The 19,030-nt window shown below is 32.7% G+C and overlaps 2 protein-coding genes across 10 annotated transcripts; both read left to right on the forward strand.

Annotated features, from left to right (window-relative positions):
- Positions 1–1,551: 1,551 nt before the first annotated feature.
- Positions 1,552–8,744, forward strand: LOC114401573 (alpha-L-fucosidase 2-like). 6 transcript variants are annotated; one of them, XM_028364116.1, is made up of 12 exons: positions 1,552–1,704; positions 1,797–2,070; positions 2,426–2,635; positions 3,476–3,621; positions 3,945–4,846; positions 5,012–5,144; positions 5,379–5,537; positions 6,197–6,421; positions 6,506–6,607; positions 6,769–6,904; positions 7,392–7,587; positions 8,155–8,744. In XM_028364116.1, the coding sequence occupies exons 2-12, from the start codon at positions 2,034–2,036 to the stop codon at positions 8,471–8,473; spliced, it is 2,565 nt and encodes an 854-aa protein (XP_028219917.1). In that variant the 5' UTR covers positions 1,552–1,704; positions 1,797–2,033; the 3' UTR covers positions 8,474–8,744. The 6 variants fall into 6 exon arrangements, 5 of the variants coding, with proteins under 5 accessions (XP_028219917.1, XP_028219918.1, XP_028219920.1 ...); XM_028364117.1 differs by lacking the exon at positions 1,797–2,070 and having other exon boundaries at positions 1,554–1,704; XM_028364115.1 differs by lacking the exons at positions 1,552–1,704; positions 1,797–2,070 and having other exon boundaries at positions 2,242–2,635.
- A 3,692-nt stretch (positions 8,745–12,436) lies between these two features.
- Positions 12,437–18,328, forward strand: LOC114401574 (alpha-L-fucosidase 2-like). 4 transcript variants are annotated; one of them, XM_028364120.1, is made up of 10 exons: positions 12,437–12,781; positions 13,198–13,343; positions 13,668–14,569; positions 14,762–14,894; positions 15,129–15,287; positions 15,861–16,085; positions 16,169–16,270; positions 16,430–16,565; positions 17,053–17,248; positions 17,767–18,328. In XM_028364120.1, the coding sequence occupies exons 1-10, from the start codon at positions 12,475–12,477 to the stop codon at positions 18,083–18,085; spliced, it is 2,625 nt and encodes an 874-aa protein (XP_028219921.1). In that variant the 5' UTR covers positions 12,437–12,474; the 3' UTR covers positions 18,086–18,328. The 4 variants fall into 4 exon arrangements, with proteins under 4 accessions (XP_028219921.1, XP_028219922.1, XP_028219923.1 ...); XM_028364121.1 differs by having other exon boundaries at positions 12,449–12,781; positions 17,735–18,328; XM_028364122.1 differs by having other exon boundaries at positions 12,449–12,781; positions 17,763–18,328.
- Positions 18,329–19,030: the final 702 nt, after the last annotated feature.

Here is a 19,030-nt window from a genome sequence, read left to right on the forward strand (position 1 = left end):
TTCATTTAGATTGTTTAAATAAAATTACATAAAATGCAACACAAACAAGTTTATGATGAAATTACCTAAAAAAATATTTTTGATGATTAATTTTGTATTTAAATTAGCAAACTACCGAGAAAAATGAAAAAAGAATAAAAAACTATTAATTTCTAATTTTTATCATCAAAAAATAATTTTATTTATTAAATGTATAATCTCAAATTATAATATAAATCACTAAATAATTTAAATATTAATTTTAATATTTTTCTACCATTTAAATTATAATTTTAAAATTAATTTCACCAAAATAATGTATATTTGTATTATTATTATTATTATTATTATTATTATTATTATTATATAAGTAGTATTAAAAAAAAGATTATTATGATTGTATGTAATTGGTAAAGCAGCCAGTAATATACAAGACTGATTAGTTGTTTGTTTGGATATCAGTTGGGTTTCCGTAATACCTACTTTTTGATTAATCAATACCTACCAAAAAACCATGTGATGTGAGTATGTGACTGTGAGTATCTTTTTAATATTGGAATTTGGTTTTTCTGTGTCCTTTTTCTGATTTTTATGTTTTTTTGAAAATTACACAATTTTAAATTGAATTATAAAATTAAATATTAACATAAATTAAGTATTAACATAAATTAAGTGGACAATAATAAGACAACTGAGAAAATAACAAAAAAAATCAATTTTCCAAGATTGTCATTTTTAATTTATATTTTATTTATTAAATCTTGGATACTGTATCTCGTGATTACGCTGCCTGCCCTACGCTTTGAATTGCGGGTCATTCATTCCCGATCCCTGCTCTTGACCCACAGCCTACAACTCTCACCACTCACCAACTTTCACGTGCAAATTATTACATTTCCCTTTTCTTTCTTTTTTTTATCCCAACAAAGATATGGAAACACACGGCCATTGTCGAATCCAGTTTATTTTTTTCGAGGTTGATGTCATATTATATACGAGTTCTGTTATTAAATTATTATTTTTATTATGTACTTTAGGATGATTCATTCACTTGACTTAAAAGAGAAATAAAATGAAATAAAATAAAATTCACATTTTTTTCATCTACCTTAATTTTAAGTTAACATTTTATTTCAATTTTTTTATTTTACCGAACAAATCCTTAATCCGAGAGTTGAAGGTTTTTTAAATCAATTATTATTATTAACAACATTAACAATTTTAATAAATTTCATATAATTTAACGTGTAATTATTTGGGTTTATTTTTAAAATATAATTACTTTTTTACCCTAAAAATTTATTTTAATCTTTTTAAAATTACTAGTTGCATTACTTAATTTTTATAAAACACCTTTAAATAAAACTATTGAATAATTAATTGAAAATTAAATAGTAGTTTTAAAGATTTAAAAAAATATAAATTAACAATAATATTTGTTAGATGCTGAATACTTGCATTGCCTGGTTCCTAGAGAAAATGCCGTGAGTGTGGGCCTGCAAATGCGTGTCGAATTTAAAGCAATGTCTGGCGCTCTGCTACTTCATTTTCATTCACAGCCAATTTTAATGGGTTGCTTTCTCATTTTATGTCATATTAGCAACTTGTTTTGATTAGTTACTCGTTGCTGCTTTGGCCATTCACTTCAAGCCACATAGGAGGACCAAGATCTAACCACGCACACCTACAATTTGAACCAAGCTACACATCATGTCTTGTTGTTAGGTATCACTCTTTCTCTTTCTCGTCTTGCTATGGGGTTATGGGCTTTTTGCTTGTGGAAGCACATTTCTTTATTGGAATCATATTCTTCTTAGATCTAGGTGGTTGGGACCGCTCTAGGTCTGCATAGTGATGCTGCGAGACTGGCCGCTACAGGGATGGCACGTGGGCCAAAAGGAGAGTGGGGTCAGAGGAGGTGGAGAGTAGAAAAGGACCCATGAAGTTGTGGTTGGAGAAGAAGGAAGAGAAACGACAATGGCAATAGAGAAACAATGAAAAGAAGAAAAAAATGAAACATTGTCGTCAATAATCGCCTATGACAACAACGGTGAATGCTGGTCAAAGGAGAAGGGTTTGAAATTAAGTGTGGTATGACCTACAATAATAAGATCAATCTAACTGTTAAAATTTATGGTACATAATGGATAACTTATTAGAAACAGAGCAATTTAAAAAAACAGGGTAGAAAAAACATGAAAAATCTGTGTAATTTCACATAATTGAAGTATAATTTAATTTACTCTTTTCATGCAGGCAATAAAACTTAGAATAGTAAGGAAGAAGTAATGTCTTGTAAAATGTTGTGTTGTATGTAAAAACTCTTAACTATTGCATTGAGAGATGCCAACAGCTAACAGGCACAGCTCTGAGCTTCTCCTACTCCACAGACTTCTTCTTTACTTTGTCGTCTCATGCTCATTATCATTATCATTATATTGGGCAGTGAAAGATGGAGAACGGGTTATGGTGCGCAACACCCCACAAAAGTACTGGTGGAAGCCAAGTTTAACGAATGACGAGCCTCCTCCAAGGCCATTGAAGGTTACTTTTGCTGAGCCTGCAACTCACTGGACCGATGCCATCCCCATTGGTAATGGCCGTCTTGGTGCCATGGTTTGGGGTGCCGTACCCTCAGAAGCTCTCCAGCTCAATGGTATTGAAAAACTCTCTGTTTAGTAGCTGTTACTTTGATCCAAATGCTAATGAAAGAGATGTTGTTGGCATATGCTAGTGATTACACAGAGTTAAGTGCTATTAATAAAAATAGAAATATACTATATTTTTTCATTCACCATTTTGTTTTATATCCTTTATCACTAAGTTTGACTGTATACAGATATATTCTTTAAATTCATTGAGTTTGTGATTAATAATGTGAACGACACCGGACCTGTAGATGTTGTTCTTAATTCCTTCAAGATCTTTGTTAGGATCCAATTGTAAGGTATGAGACTTGAGTCCCAATTAGAAGTATGGGATTCTGGTTTGTGGTTCATAAGGTCGTAGCTTCTGTATCTAGAATGGCTAATTTTGTTGGTATGGTTTTTCTAAAGTTCTTATCAATCTTTGTTGGAATCAATGGGAACCTGTTTGGATAAACTACTCAATAAGCACTTCCAGGATAAGAAAATAATGAAGAAAAGTGGATTAAGCTTCTCCCATAAGCCCAAATAAGCTTCCTTAAAAGTTTATTTTAACTTTATGTGTAAGCTAATTTTAGCTTATGAGATAAGCTTAATTCACTTTTTCTTCTCCTATGAATGCTTATAGAAAAGTTTATCCAAACAGGGCCTAGGGAGAAATTTGTGGTCTGAAAGTTCTTTTTATTTTTTCATAAATGGCGATACTATAGGCAATTGGATTTGTAAATTTTTATAATTGAGATGTCAAGGACATGGTCATGCTGCACCATGTTATGAATAGCGAAACCAATCAGCTATGTCTTTCTCTTTCATGAAGCATGCTAATGTGAAGATTTAAATTTGTTTTGTAGAGGACACACTTTGGACTGGGATTCCTGGAGACTACACCAACAAAAGTGCTCAACAGGCACTGGCTGAAGTCAGAAAGCTGGTTGATGATAGAAAATTCTCTGAAGCTACGGCAGCAGCGGTCAAGTTGTCAGGAGATCCTTCTGATGTATGTAATATATCACAATTAATATAACCATCTTTGCTCCAAGTTTTAAGAAATTATGCTATTTATTAATTAGACTGATGTTAGGGGTTGTAAACCCAGCAATATAATATATGAACAGAGGAATCTCAGTAGGTGCTATTTTCTACAATACAAATCACATGATTTTATTCAACTACTATTCTTATTCATGGTTCCCCCCTCCCGCTTTTAAATATGTGCTTATTGGTGTTCCTTTGGATTATGGAGTTGGTGAATGAGTTAAGGAAGCTTTATAAAATGTTGGCACTCATTCCTAATCTTAACTGTTATTTCTTGATACGAAGGTATACCAACTTCTCGGAGATATCAAGTTAGAGTTTCATGATTCCCATCTTAATTATTCAAAAGAGTCATATTATAGGGAGCTGGATTTGGATACTGCAACAGCAAAAATAAAATACTCTGTGGGTGATGTAGAATTTACCAGAGAACATTTTGCTTCTAATCCGGACCAAGTGATAGTGACAAGGTTATCTACAAGCAAACCTGGGTCATTATCATTTACAGTGTATTTTGATAGCAAAATGCATCATGATTCAAGGGTAAGTGGCCAAAATCAGATAATAATCGAAGGGAGATGTCCTGGCAGTAGGATCCGACCAATAGTGAATTCAATTGACAATCCACAGGGAATTCAGTTTTCTGCAGTTCTTGATATGCAGATTAGTAAAGATAAAGGGGTTATACATGTTTTGGATGACAAGAAGTTAAGGGTTGAAGGTTCAGATTGGGCTATTTTGCTTTTGACAGCTTCTTCTTCCTTTGATGGCCCATTTACTAAGCCCGAAGACTCTAAGAAGGATCCTGCTTCTGAGTCCCTAAGTAGAATGGTGTCTGTGAAAAAAATTTCATATGGTGATCTTTATGCACGCCACTTGGCTGACTATCAAAATCTATTTCACCGTGTCTCATTGCAACTCTCTAAAAGCTCCAAGACTGTTTCAGGAAAATCTGTTTTGGACAGAAGGAAATTGGTTTCCTCCCAAACTAACATCTCTCAAATGGGAGGGGATGATACCATTCCAACTTCAGCAAGAGTCAAATCTTTTCAAACTGATGAAGATCCTTCCTTTGTGGAGCTTTTGTTTCAATATGGTCGATATCTTCTAATCTCTTGTTCGCGTCCTGGAACTCAGGTGGCAAACCTACAGGGTATCTGGAACAAAGATGTTGAGCCTGCATGGGAGTTTGTCTTCCCTTCTCTTTTCATCCCTCTTCTAGCTATAGTTTTTACGTTATAAGGTGGCTTAGGGTTTTCAAATGGCTATGGAGAATTAATTATACATCTAGAAGTAACTTCATGAAGAATTCTTGAGAGTTTGTAATTTGTTTCTTTTTTTATGTCGTCCAGTGGTGCTCCTCACTTGAACATTAATCTTCAAATGAATTATTGGCCATCCCTTGCTTGCAACCTACACGAGTGTCAAGAGCCCTTATTTGATTTCATTTCCTCTTTGTCAGTCATTGGTAAAAAAACTGCAAAGGTATTTTGTACTTTTGCCTCTTTCTTTCATATTATTCTTGGCATTTTATTTAAGAAAGAAATGCATCATTTATGCTTGTAACTTATTAATAACGTCATAGCCTGCTCCCCATGCCAGAAAATCTATGGCAAAGCAAAAAAGCAAAAGAAAATATAGTCTAGCATATTACCATTTGCTCAACGTGTCATGAATTTTATATGTTCAATCCAGATTTTCCTTTGATTTTGCATACAGGTGAACTATGAAGCAAATGGCTGGGTTGTACATCAAGTTTCTGACATATGGGGTAAAACATCACCAGATCGAGGTGAGGCTGTTTGGGCTTTATGGCCAATGGGTGGAGCTTGGCTTTGTACCCATTTATGGGAGCATTATACTTATACAATGGACAAAGTAAGTTCTGGTTTTTGAGTAAATTATCTAACCCTTGATTTAAAAGTATTGACTCAAAACTGATCTTGTGAAAAGAGCTGTTTGGGGAGATTCAACAATTTTAGTTTTCCTCTAGTTATCGAACGTTCTGATGATGAACTGTCATAGTTTGTAGAGTTGCCTTTCATGCATGCCTAACTGATCTGCTTCTATTTTCATGGCATAACTATATGTTGGACCTGAAATATTGGAAGATGTTATTCATCTTCGTGTTGTAATAGGGTTCTATATAACTAGTTGATATATTTTTCATTTTTATGTTTCATGTACACAATAAGATTTGAAAATTGATACTAATTCATACAATGCCTTGTTCAGCTATGATGATTAATAATTCCAGGGAGCAAAATGCTATATAAATATTATAAGGTTCAAATGGACTTTGAAACCACAACCAGAAAATGTAATTATAGATTTGGAGTTTCATTTAAGGATGCAACTTATTTACTGTCATTGTTACTAATGAACCTTTGGGGTTATAAATATAGACTAGCTGTTAGATACGTCTACTGAGGGATGAAAAATCTGATATTTTATCATCTCATATATCTATATTTTTATTTGTGTATATTATATTCATAAATTACTGTAATTAATGATTGAATTTTCTTCTATAATAGGTTTTTCTTAAAAATAAAGCATATCCTTTGTTGGAAGGATGCACATCATTTTTGTTGGATTGGTTGATTGAGGGCCGTGGTGGATTATTGGAAACTAACCCATCAACTTCACCAGAGCACATGTTCACTGCACCAGACGGAAAAACTGCTAGTGTGAGCTACTCATCAACCATGGACATTTCAATCATAAAAGAAGTTTTCTCTATGATCATTTCTGCTGCTGAGGTGAAAAATGATCTTAATACTCGAGCCAATACTAGCTTCATATTATCGTAACTTTGTCTTGGTCACTAAATTTCTCAAAACCAGGTTTTAGGAAGGCATAATGATACTATTATCAAAAGAGTCACCGAGTATCAGTCTAAACTTCCTCCGACAAAAGTTGCTAGAGATGGTTCCATTATGGAATGGGTATGCATTTATATTTGATATATGTATTTTTTTCCTTCCATCACTTTAATGTCCACTTGGCCAGTTTTTGTCAACTGAGATCTTTTTCTGATTTGCAATGACCAAGTTCTACTGTAGGGTAGCAATTACAAGTAAACTATAACACCTTACTCATTTGGTAGGCAGAAGATTTTGTGGACCCCGATGTACATCATCGACATGTTTCGCATCTGTTTGGACTGTTTCCAGGACACACAATTAGTGTCGAGAAAACTCCAGACCTCTGTAAAGCTGTGGAAGTTAGTCTAACTAAAAGAGGTCTTTTATGAGAACTTTAAGAGCTACACTCTTTTCAGAGATAATTGTTCTTTTTTCTTGCAATATGTATGGCACTACAGCTCTTATTTATTATGTAGAAATTTCATATTCTTAGATGAACTGGAACAGCCATATCTAATTATGTAGAAATTTCATCATCGACTAGTATAAAACACTGTCAAGTGGTACCATGTGTTTGTTGCTTATGAATAGCTGAAGTGATTTTGTGTGTTGAGACTTGAAAGTACATTCAAAGTTGATAGACTATGTGCTGTCTTAAAAACCTCTAGTTAGTTTAGTAGACAATTATAATGGTACTCCACGAATTATGTATACCTTTATCAAATCAGGGATTGCTATGTTTATGTTTAACCTTGTATATATGACAGCATGACTGAAATCTGTATTCTTTTTCCTCTTGAATACTAAAAAGTAAAAATAAATAATACAATCCAATAGTAGTTAACATTCTTGCACTGTATTACAGGAGAGGATGGTCCAGGGTGGTCAACAACTTGGAAAGCTTCACTTTGGGCACATCTTCACAATAGTGAGCATTCATATCGCATGATAAAACACTTGATTGTCTTGGTGGAGCCTGATCATGAAAGGGATTTCGAAGGAGGACTTTACAGCAACCTGTTCACAGCACATCCCCCTTTCCAGATTGATGCAAACTTTGGGTAAGATCGATCTTTATTAACTGTAATAGCTGTGTATCTTGCCTATTTCATTTTCATCATTTAAAAGCTCGAGCTAAAGTATATTTATCCTCATTTCTGGGGAAGGATGGGGTAGTTTTGCTATTGCAGAAACTGTTAAGCTTAAATATCATGAAACTCTTAGTAGAATTTCAATTTCTATACGTCATGCTAAGGCTTCAACTTTTGTTTCATGAATTTCATTGTTATTGATAAATCATTGCACGGCGGATGCAAGAATTTTTCCTTTTTCTGATTTTAAACATTTGTGCAATTATCTTATTTTGTTGAATCTATTGCATCTTATCCACATTATAACCCCAAACTTTTGGTTCTTAAAGTGTGGAGAAATTCATTGCATTCTAAATTTTTAATTGGACCCTTGACACCATAGTATTTTTTTCATTAGTTCACCCACATGTTTGCAAGTTATATGCAGAAATAGAAACCTAGTCTGTGATGAAACTGTTGCTTTGGCATCAACAACTTGGTGACATGCTGATTATTCTGAGTTAGCTTGGCTGAGAAAAAAGCATTGTTTGGTGTCAGTTTTTCAGGAGCGGTTGCAGAAATGCTTGTTCAAAGCACAACGAAGGACCTGTACTTGCTTCCCGCATTGCCACGCGATAAATGGGCGAATGGTTGTGTGAAAGGATTAAAAGCTCGTGGTGGGGTGACAGTCAACATTTGCTGGAAAGAAGGAGATCTGCTTGAATTTGGGCTTTGGACAGAAAACCAGAATTCCAAAGTGAGACTACATTATAGAGGAAATGTGGTCTCAGCAAGTTTATCACCCGGCAGAGTTTATTCATATGATAACCAGTTGAAGTGTGCGAAGACATACTCCCTTAGTGAAGTGAATCCTTGAATCTTTTGCAATAAATCTTCTGAAGAACATACATTGCTTTTTGCAATGTTTGATGTAGTTTTGTGGAACAAGATACATTTATCTTGTTTCCTAATATTATTCTTCCAGAGTCATTTAGTCACCGAGAATGTAATTTTTACTAATTTAACGGATAAGTTGTTTTATTGAAGCATTTGTTCTACGGTTTGCGGTGTAAAACCCGTGTAATATTATTGTCATTCTGTAATTCAATTTCACACGAATGAATCACGGATGTTCTGTCTGGCATAAATATGTTTTTGACGTTGTTCTTTAAAATTGAAAGTTCTTTTATGGTAAGGTAGCGATAACAAAACCAAATTCTTTAATTAAAAGTTCAAGTATTGTCTAAGTAATTTACACAAACTATTAAGATGAAATTTTAATGTTTCGTTTAGATGTGAAGAGTAGTAAAAAGGAAAGATGTATAAATTGATTGAATTTAGAGAAATAGCAAAGAAAAAATAGAAGAAAAGAAAAAAAGTTGAATTTTTAAAATTTGTTTGGATAAAAGAAGAAAATAATTTTTTCCTTAAGACGTTTTTTTATCAAATTCCTCATAAAGACGCTATGACTTTGTTTAACTGATGTATAAATATATTTATTTTTGCTTCACTAAAGGCAGTTCTAGCTGAACGGGATAAAATTGTTATAGCAACAATATACAAATTTATTTTCATGTTATGAGTTGTTTCTACAAAAACATTCATCTTTTAGGTACATTTTCTTTCGTGAATATTACTCCTTTTTTGTTTTAAAATTAGCATATTCCTTTATTTATGAATAAATAATATATATTGATCGTATTAACTTTTTATATTGTTATTATATATCACTATTTACAATACATTTGTTAATTTTTATGATAATTTTTTTTAAAATTATATCAAAGATGATTTTTATTGATAGTGTAAAAACGTTTATATTGACATTATATATTAGTTTATTTTATTTATTTCTTAACATTTTATACATTTATCATTGAAAATACTAGAATAAAATTTTAAAAGGATCAGCCTAATAAGCATTACATCAATTACAAGGAAGTAATTTTATGAATTTAATCATAAAAAAAATAGAAAAAGGAAAAAGAAAAGTACAGGCTTAAAAAATTGAAAGTAAACTAAAACAACATCATTGTATTAAGATTCAAATTTATAGGGATGAATGGAAAAGATGGGTGATGCGCAAGGACAACGATCATCCAAAGGCGAGAGAAGAATGCTGCATTGCTGCATAGTAGGTTCTTTTTTTTTTTTTCCTGTATTCAAAATTATAAATTTAATAATGTCATCAGTTAAACCATACATAAGTGAAGTAATTGGTTATTATTGAAGATGAACTGAAGCGTAGTCAGATTTCCTGGACATTCACTGTTCTTTTCCCCCCTTGGGTATACATTTTGTCAATCCATTGCATGTGATACTTTATTATTAATTTTAGCATTGAAAAATCTATGCCCAGCAGTTATTGTATCCCTGCTTATTTTGCTTTTGCAGACTTTTCTTTATTAATTTTTACTGTATTTGTATTTAATGCTTCCTACAAAAAATCACTTGAATGGAACAATTTGAGCTTTTTTATCAGCTTATTGAATTTCATACATAAATTTGTTTGCTTTACCAGACATAAAAATCCATGACAGAGTCATTCTTGAATTTCATCAGTTTTCTACTCGCCCGTCAAATACCAGGACTCAAGGACAGGCCGTAGAAACCACCACCAAGCTGGAGTACGATAGAGACATAGGCAATTTCCGGTGGAGCAGTGATATGCGTAAAGATCAGAAAGAACACCAATGACAAAAACACTCTGTTGAACCCACACAGACACTGAGAGACAAAAGCTAGGGAAGCGAATCGGATTAGCAATGCACTCAGTCATTTCTCCCCAAGTAAGCCATCTCTCCCCAAGTACTACATTCCTCTTACAGGTGATCTGATTCCTGAGGTGAAGTTCTAAATCCCCATTGATTATCATGGTTTAACTTAAATGACCTTCTTATCCAAACTCCAAATCCTTTGCTTCTGAACGATGCACGATTTTTATGCTAAAAAAGTTGCTGCCTTGATATTCTTCCCACCAAGACACATTGAAAGCCCAGTGAAACTAAGAGTATGATTAACGGAGATTGTTGAGATGAGTTCTTGAACTTAAAAGAATTCTTCTTCACTCGATCTATTAATAGCCATGCTTTCAAATTCTATGGTATAGAGGTTGAATTTTAATAGAAGAACTCTTAAAGAACTGTATTTTAAAAAAATAATTTTTTTTAATGTCTTTTTCTTTAATTAATTTGTAAAATATATCTAAGGGATTTATTGTGAGACCAATAAAAGTATTTGAAGAACCTAAAATTGAATCTATCATTAAAATAAAAGAACAGAATTTTTTTTTACATCTTATGTGAGATCTTATGATAAAAAAAAAATCCAATAACCTAAAATAGGTTCTATCACTGGAGAGGCTACAATTTGGCCTCTTATGAGAAAATGCCATCAGTGTGGACCTGCAAATGCGTGTCAGAATTTTTAAAGCGATCTCTGGCTCTATGTTACTTCATGTTGATTCACAGCCAGTTGTAAAGAGTTGCTTCCTCATTTTATGTCATATTAGCCACTCAGGTAACAATTCCTAAATTATTAGAAACAAAGCAAGTAAAAAAATTAATAGATTGTGGAAAGAAATAACATGGCTTTTCATTTTTTGTCCTATTTATACTTTAATGTCATTGCTACTTCGTGTCCATTCACAGCCAATTCTAATGAGTTGCTTTCACATTTTATGTCATATTACCAACTGGGGTAACAATTTCTAAATTATAAGAAACAAAGCAATTAAAAAATAATAATAGATTGTAAAAAGAAGCAAGATTCGCCTCTCATTTTTTGTCCTATTTATACTTTAATATATTATAAAATACTTTTTAGCATTAAATTATAGAATTTTAAAAAAATATTTGAGTTAACTAAATTAATAAAAATAATATCACATTGCAGAAAAAATATAAATATTACAAAATATATTAAATTATTCATTTGATTTTTTTAATCGTTTTCATTTGAAATTATAGTTCTTACGAGAAAATTATAAATTTCAGTCTATATATCTATAAAAAAAAAATTAGTTTAGTCTTTTTTATTAATCTCAAATAGCATTTTCTAGCTGTGTAAATCGGCGGTTAATAAATTTATAAACTATCACAAAAAAAGTGTACATGAAATAAACTTTACAATTGATTTAGAGTAAATTGCCTAAAAAAATTGATTTAGAGTAAATTACATCATCTATCTAAGAGACTTTTTTTTTATTAATATTAACACACAATTTATTTTTAAAAAAATAATTAAGAATTTAGTGTAATGAATAAGAGGTGTTGGTATAATGTTTTTGAAAAAAATTAAAGAGTTAATACAAGAGTAGAAGAAAAACATGAAAAAGTTGTGTAATTTCAAAATAAAATTTACTCTTTTCTTTACTTAGGGATTAAAGGTTAAAACTCGAGGGAGTTGTTTGGTAAAACAATTTAGATGGGAGTTAAGTTTGCAAATTCTTTCTTCACAAACAGTAAAAATCGATTTTTTCCCAAAAGAAATCAATTTTTTAGATAAAAAAATTCTTTGATTTTTAGGGAGAAAAAACAAAATTTTAGCACAAAAAAGTCAATTTTCTTTTACATAAAAATATCATTTCTTAACTATTTTTCTTAAATCAAACAATAAAACATCATTTTATTTCCACTCTGTTTTTTTTTTATTTTTAAATTATCTACTAGCCATTATTTTGTATTAGTCTTCTTTCCTCAAATATGAATAGGAGGATTAAGACAATTTTTTTTTTATCTCTCTTCTACTCTCATTTCTCTCTATTAAATCAAATACAGCCTAAAATAGTGAGGAAGAAGGATATATGAGACGACAAAATAATGTGTCCTATAAAATGTTGTGTTGTATGTAGAAACTCTAAACGAGTTGCATGCAGAGATGCCAACAGCTAACAAGTACAGTTATCAGCTTCTCCTACTCCACCGACTTGTTCTTTACTTCATCGTTTCATGCTCATTATCATTATCTTGGGAAGTGCAAGATGGAGAACGGGTTATGGTGCGCAACACCCCACAAAAGAACTGGTGGAAGCCAAGTTTAACGAATGGCGAACTTCCTCCAAGGCCATTGAAGGTTACTTTTGCTGAACCTGCAACTCACTGGACCGATGCCATCCCCATTGGTAATGGCCGTCTTGGTGCCATGGTTTGGGGTGCCGTACCCTCTGAAGCTCTCCAGCTCAATGGTATTGAAAAACTTTCTGTTTAGTTGCTGTTACTTTGATCCAAATGCTAATGAACGCGATGTTGTTGCATTTGCTAGTGATTACACAATGTTAAATGTTATTAATAAACAGAAATATACTATATGTTTTCTTCCGCTTTATTTACGTTTAAGCGATTTATTTTATACCCTTTATCACCAAGTCTGTATAAGGGTGTATTCTTAAAGAGATATAGGGTGAGTTAATTGTTTAAGAGAGAAGGGAAGAGGAGAAAAGTCACGGGTTCGCTTCCCTTTGCTAACAAAACTAACATTCTAACAAACTAATATTTGCCGGAAAAAAAAAGGTGTATTCTTAAAATTCATTGAGTTTGTAATTAGAACTGTCTTTCTCTTTCATGAAGCATGCAAATGTGAAGATATAAATTTGTTTCGTAGAGGACACACTTTGGACTGGGATTCCTGGAGACTATACCAACAGCAGTGCTCCACAAGCACTGGCTGAAGTCAGAAAGCTGGTTGATGATAGAAAATTCTCTGAAGCTACTGCAGCAGCTGTCAAGTTGTCTGGAGATCCTTCTGAGGTATGTAATATATCACAATTAATATAACCATCCTTGCTCCAAGTTTTGAGAAATTATGCTATTTATTAATTAGAATGATGCTAGGGGCTATCAACCCAGCAATATGATATATGAACAGAGGAATCTGAGTAGGTGCTATTGTCTACAATACAAATCACATGATTTTATTCAACTACTATTCTTATTCATGGTCCCTCCCCTCCCCCTTTCAAGTATGTGCTTATTGGTGTTCCTTTGGATTATGGAGTTGGTGAATGAGTTAAGGAAGCTTTATACAATGTTGGCACTCATTCCTAATCTTAACTGTTATTTCTTGATACGAAGGTATACCAACTTCTCGGAGATATCAAGTTAGAGTTTCATGATTCCCATCTTAATTATTCAAAAGAGTCATATTATAGGGAGCTGGATTTGGATACTGCAACAGCAAATATAAAATACTCTGTGGGCGATGTAGAATTTACCAGAGAACATTTTGCTTCTAATCCGGACCAAGTGATAGTGACAAGGTTATCTACAAGCAAACCTGGGTCATTATCATTTACAGTGTATTTTGATAGCAAAATGCATCACGATTCAAGGGTAAGTGGCCAAAATCAGATAATAATGGAAGGGAGATGTCCTGGCAGTAGGATCCCACCAAGAGTGAATTCAATTGACAATCCACAGGGAATTCAGTTTTCTGCAGTTCTTGATATGCAGATTAGTAAAGATAAAGGGTTTATACATGTTTTGGACGACAAGAAGTTAAGGGTTGAAGGTTCAGATTGGGCTATTTTGCTTTTGACAGCTTCTTCTTCCTTTGATGGCCCATTTACTAAGCCTGAAGACTCTAAGAAGGATCCTGCTTCTGAGTCCCTAAGTAGAATGGTGTCTGTGAAAAAAATTTCTTATGGTGATCTTTATGCACGCCACTTGGCTGACTATCAAAATCTATTTCACCGTGTCTCATTGCAACTCTCTAAAAGCTCCAAGACTGTTTCAGGAAAATCTGTTTTGGACAGAAGGAAATTGGTTTCCTCCCAAACTAACATCTCTCAAATGGGAGGGGATGATACCATTCCAACTTCAGCAAGAGTCAAATCTTTTCAAACTGATGAAGATCCTTCCTTTGTGGAGCTTTTGTTTCAATATGGTCGATATCTTCTAATCTCTTGTTCGCGCCCTGGAACTCAGGTGGCAAACCTACAGGGTATCTGGAACAAAGATGTTGAGCCTGCATGGGAGTATGCCTTCCCTTCTCTTTTCATCCTCTTCTAGCAATAAGTAAATAAAAAAAGAAATTGTATGCTATATTTCTAGGTTATAAGGTGGCTTAGAGTTTTCAAATGGATATGCAGAATTAAATATATATCTAAAAGTAACTTCATGAAGAATTCTTGAGAGTTTGTAATTTGTTTCTTTTTTTATGTCATCAGGGGTGCTCCTCACTTGAACATTAATCTTCAAATGAATTATTGGCCATCCCTTGCTTGCAACCTACACGAGTGTCAAGAGCCCTTATTTGATTTCATTTCCTCTTTGTCAGTCATTGGTAAAAAAACTGCAAAGGTATTTTGTTCTTTTCCCTCTTTCTTTCATATTATTCTTGGCATTCTATTTAAGAAAGAAATCCATCCTTTATGCTTGTAAGTTATCAACAACTTTGTAGCCTGCTCCCAATGCCAGAAAATCTATGGCAAAGCAAAAAAGCAAAAGAAAATATAGTCTAGCATATTATCATTTGCTCACCATGTTATGAATTTTATATGTTCTATCCAGATTTTCCTTTGATCTCGCATACAGGTTAGCTATGAAGCAAATGGTTGGGTTGCACATCACGTTTCTGACATATGGGGTAAAACATCACCAGGTCAAGGTCAGGCTGTTTGGGCTGTATGGCCAATGGGTGGAGCTTGGCTTTGTACCCATTTATGGGAGCATTATACGTATACATTGGACAAGGTAAGTTCTGGTTTTTGAGTAAATTATCTAACTCTTGATTTAAAAGTATTGACTAAATCTGATCTTGTGAAAAGATCTGTTTATGGAGATTCAACAATTTTAGATTTACTAATTTATCTGCTTCTATTTTCATGGCATAACTCTATATTGGACCTGAAGTATTGAAAGATGTTATTCATGTTCATGTTGTAATAGGGTTCTATATAACTAGTTGATCTATTTTTGGTTTTTATGTTTTATGTACACAATAAGATTTCAAAAATTGATACTAACCCTAATAATGCCTTGTTCAGCCATGATGATTAATAATTGCAGGGAGCAACATGCTGTATAAGTATTATAAGGTTCAAATGGACATTGAAACCACAACCAGAAAATGTAATTATAGATTTGGTGCTTCATTTGAGGATGTAACTTGTTTACCATCATTGTTATCAATGAACCTTTGAGGTTCTAAATATAGACTATTTGTTAGATATGTCTACCGAGGGATATAAAAATCTGATATTTTATCATGGCATGTTTATCTATATTTTCATCTGACAATAAAGGTTGAATTTTCTTCTATAATAGGATTTTCTTAAAAATAAAGCATATCCTTTGTTGGAAGGATGTACATCATTTTTGTTGGATTGGTTGATTGAGGGCCGTGGTGGATTATTGGAAACTAACCCATCAACTTCACCAGAGCACATGTTCACTGCGCCAGACGGAAAAACTGCTAGTGTGAGCTACTCATCAACCATGGACATTTCAATCATAAAAGAAGTTTTCTCTATGATCATTTCTGCTGCTGAGGTGAAAAATGATCTTAATACTCGAACAAATACTAGTTTCAATTATCATAATTTTGTCTTGGTCATTAAATTTCTCAAAACCAGGTTTTGGGAAGGCATAATGATACTATTATCAAAAGAGCCACTGAGTATCAGTCTAAACTTCCTCCAACAAAAGTTGCTAGAGATGGTTCCATTATGGAATGGGTATGCAATTATGTTTGATATATGTATTCCTTCCTTCCATCACTTTAATGTCCATTTGGCCAGTTTTTGTCATCTGATATCTTGTTCTGATTTGCAACGACCAGTTCTATTGTAGGTTAGCAATTCCAAGTTAACTATAACACGTTACTCATTTGGCAGGCAGAAGATTTTAAGGACCCAACTGTACATCATCGACATGTTTCACATCTGTTTGGACTGTTTCCGGGGCACACAATTAGTGTTGAGAACACTCCAGACCTCTGTAAAGCTGTGGAAGTTAGTCTAATTAAAAGAGGTATTTTATGAGAACTTTAAGAGCTAAACTCTTTTCAGAGATAATAGTTTTTTTTCTTGCAATATGTATGGCACTACGGCTCTTATTTATTATGTAGAAATTTCACATTCTTAGATGAACTGGAACAATCATATCTAATTATTAATATTGCATTGGAACACAATAGTATAAAATACTGTCTAATGGTACCATGCGTTTGTTGCTTATGAATAACTGAAGTTATTTTGTGTGTTGAGACTTGAGAGTACATTAGAAATAGATAGACAATGTACTGTCTTAAAAGCCTCTAGTTAGTTTAGTCGATAATTATAATGATACTCCAGGAATTATGTATAATTTTATCAAATTAGGGATTACTGTGTTTATATTTAACCTTGTATATATGACGATATGTCATAAATCTCTAATCTTTTTCATCTTCAGTAATCAGTACTAAAAATAAATAATACAATTCAATAGTAGTTAACATTCTTGCACTGTATTACAGGAGATGACGGTCCAGGGTGGTCAACAACTTGGAAAGCTTCACTGTGGGCACATCTTCACAATAGTGAGCACGCATATCGCATGATAAAACACTTGATTGTCTTGGTGGAACCTGATCATGGATTTGGTTTGGAAGGAGGACTTTTCAGCAACCTTTTCACAGCACATCCCCCTTTCCAGATTGATGCAAACTTTGGGTAAGGCCAATCTTTATGTAAGAACTGTAACATCTGTGATCTGTGTATCTTGTCAGTTTCCATTTTTGGGGAAGGAGGGGGTAGTTTTGCTGTTGCAGAAACAGTAAAGCTATCATAAAACTCTCGGTAGAATTTCAATTTCTATACTAAGGCTTCAACTTCTGTTTCATAAATTTCATTGTTATCTGATATCATTGTACTCCTGCAAGATTTTTTTTTTTGTTTTCTGATTTTAAACATTTGTACAATTATCATATCTTGTTGAATTTATTGCATCTTATTCACATTGACTCCAAACTTTGGTTCTTAAATGTGGAGAAAAATTCATTTCATTCTAAATTTTTAATTGGACCCTTGACATCATAGCATTTTTCTTTAGTTCACCCACATGTTTGGAAGTTACATGCAGAAATAGGAACCTAGCCTGTGATGAGACCGTTGCTTTAGCATTAACAACTTGGTGACATGCTAATAATTCTGAATTAGCTTGGCTGAGAAAAAACATTGTTTGGAGTCAGTTTTTCAGCAGCAATTGCAGAAATGCTTGTTCAAAGCACAACGAAGGACCTCTACTTGCTTCCCGCATTGCCACGTGATAAATGGGCGAATGGCTGTGTGAAAGGATTAAAAGCTCGTGGTGGGGTGACAGTCAACATTTGCTGGAAAGAAGGAGATCTGCTTGAATTTGGGCTTTGGACAGAAAACCAGAATTCCAAAGTGAGACTACATTATAGAGGAAATGTGGTTTTAGCAAGTTTATCACCCGGCAGAGTTTACTCATATGATAACCAGTTGAAGTGTGCGAAGACATACTCCCTTAGTGAAGTGAATCCTTGAATCTTTTGCAATAAATCTTCTGAAGAACATACATTGATTTTTGCAATGTTTGATGTAGTTTTGTGGAACAAGATACATTTATCTTGTTTCCTAATGTTATTCTTCCATAGTCATTTAGCCACGGAGAATGTAATTTGCTAATTTAATGGAGAACTTTTTCATGGATACATTTGTTTTACGTTTTGCTGTGTAAGACTCGTGTAATGTTATTGTCATTTTGTTATGGCATAAATATGTTTTTGACATTGTTCTTCAATTGACAGTTTTTTTTTTTGATATACAAAGTTGCAAGTTCTTTGTTGTTATTGTAGCGATAACAAAAGCAAATTAAAAGTTCAACTTTTATATTAGTAATTTACACAAACTAATAAGATGAAATTTTAATGTTTCGTTTAGATGTGAAGAGTAGTAAAAAGGAAAGATGTACGAGGAGAGAAAAAGATTACAAATAGGATGGAGTTCTAAATTTGATTGAATTTAGAGAAACATAAAAAAAAAAAAAACAAAAGAGAAAGAAAAGTTTAATACTATATTATTTTTGTTTAACGAAAGACATTTCTACCTAAAAACCGGATAAAATTGTTCCAGACTTCTATGTAGCAATGTACAAATATAGTTTCAAGTCATGAGTATGAGTAGTTGCTAAAATATATTACTTCTTATTCGTTTAAAAATTAGCAAATTCCTTTATTTATGAATAAATAATATACATTAAAATTCTTTTATACTGTTATAAATCATTATGTACAATAGATTTGTTAATTTTATAATAATTTCTTTAAAAATTATATGAAAGATTATTTTTATTGATATTGTATGTCTTTTAAATGTTTTTATTATTATTACTATTTCTTAGCATTTTATACATTTAACATTGAAAATACTAAAATAAAATATTAAAAGGATCGGATTAATAAGCATTACAATAATTACAAGGAAAGTAAA

This window comes from Glycine soja, chromosome 20, assembly GCF_004193775.1.
Source record: "Glycine soja cultivar W05 chromosome 20, ASM419377v2, whole genome shotgun sequence".
Classification (NCBI taxonomy): domain Eukaryota; kingdom Viridiplantae; phylum Streptophyta; class Magnoliopsida; order Fabales; family Fabaceae; genus Glycine; species Glycine soja.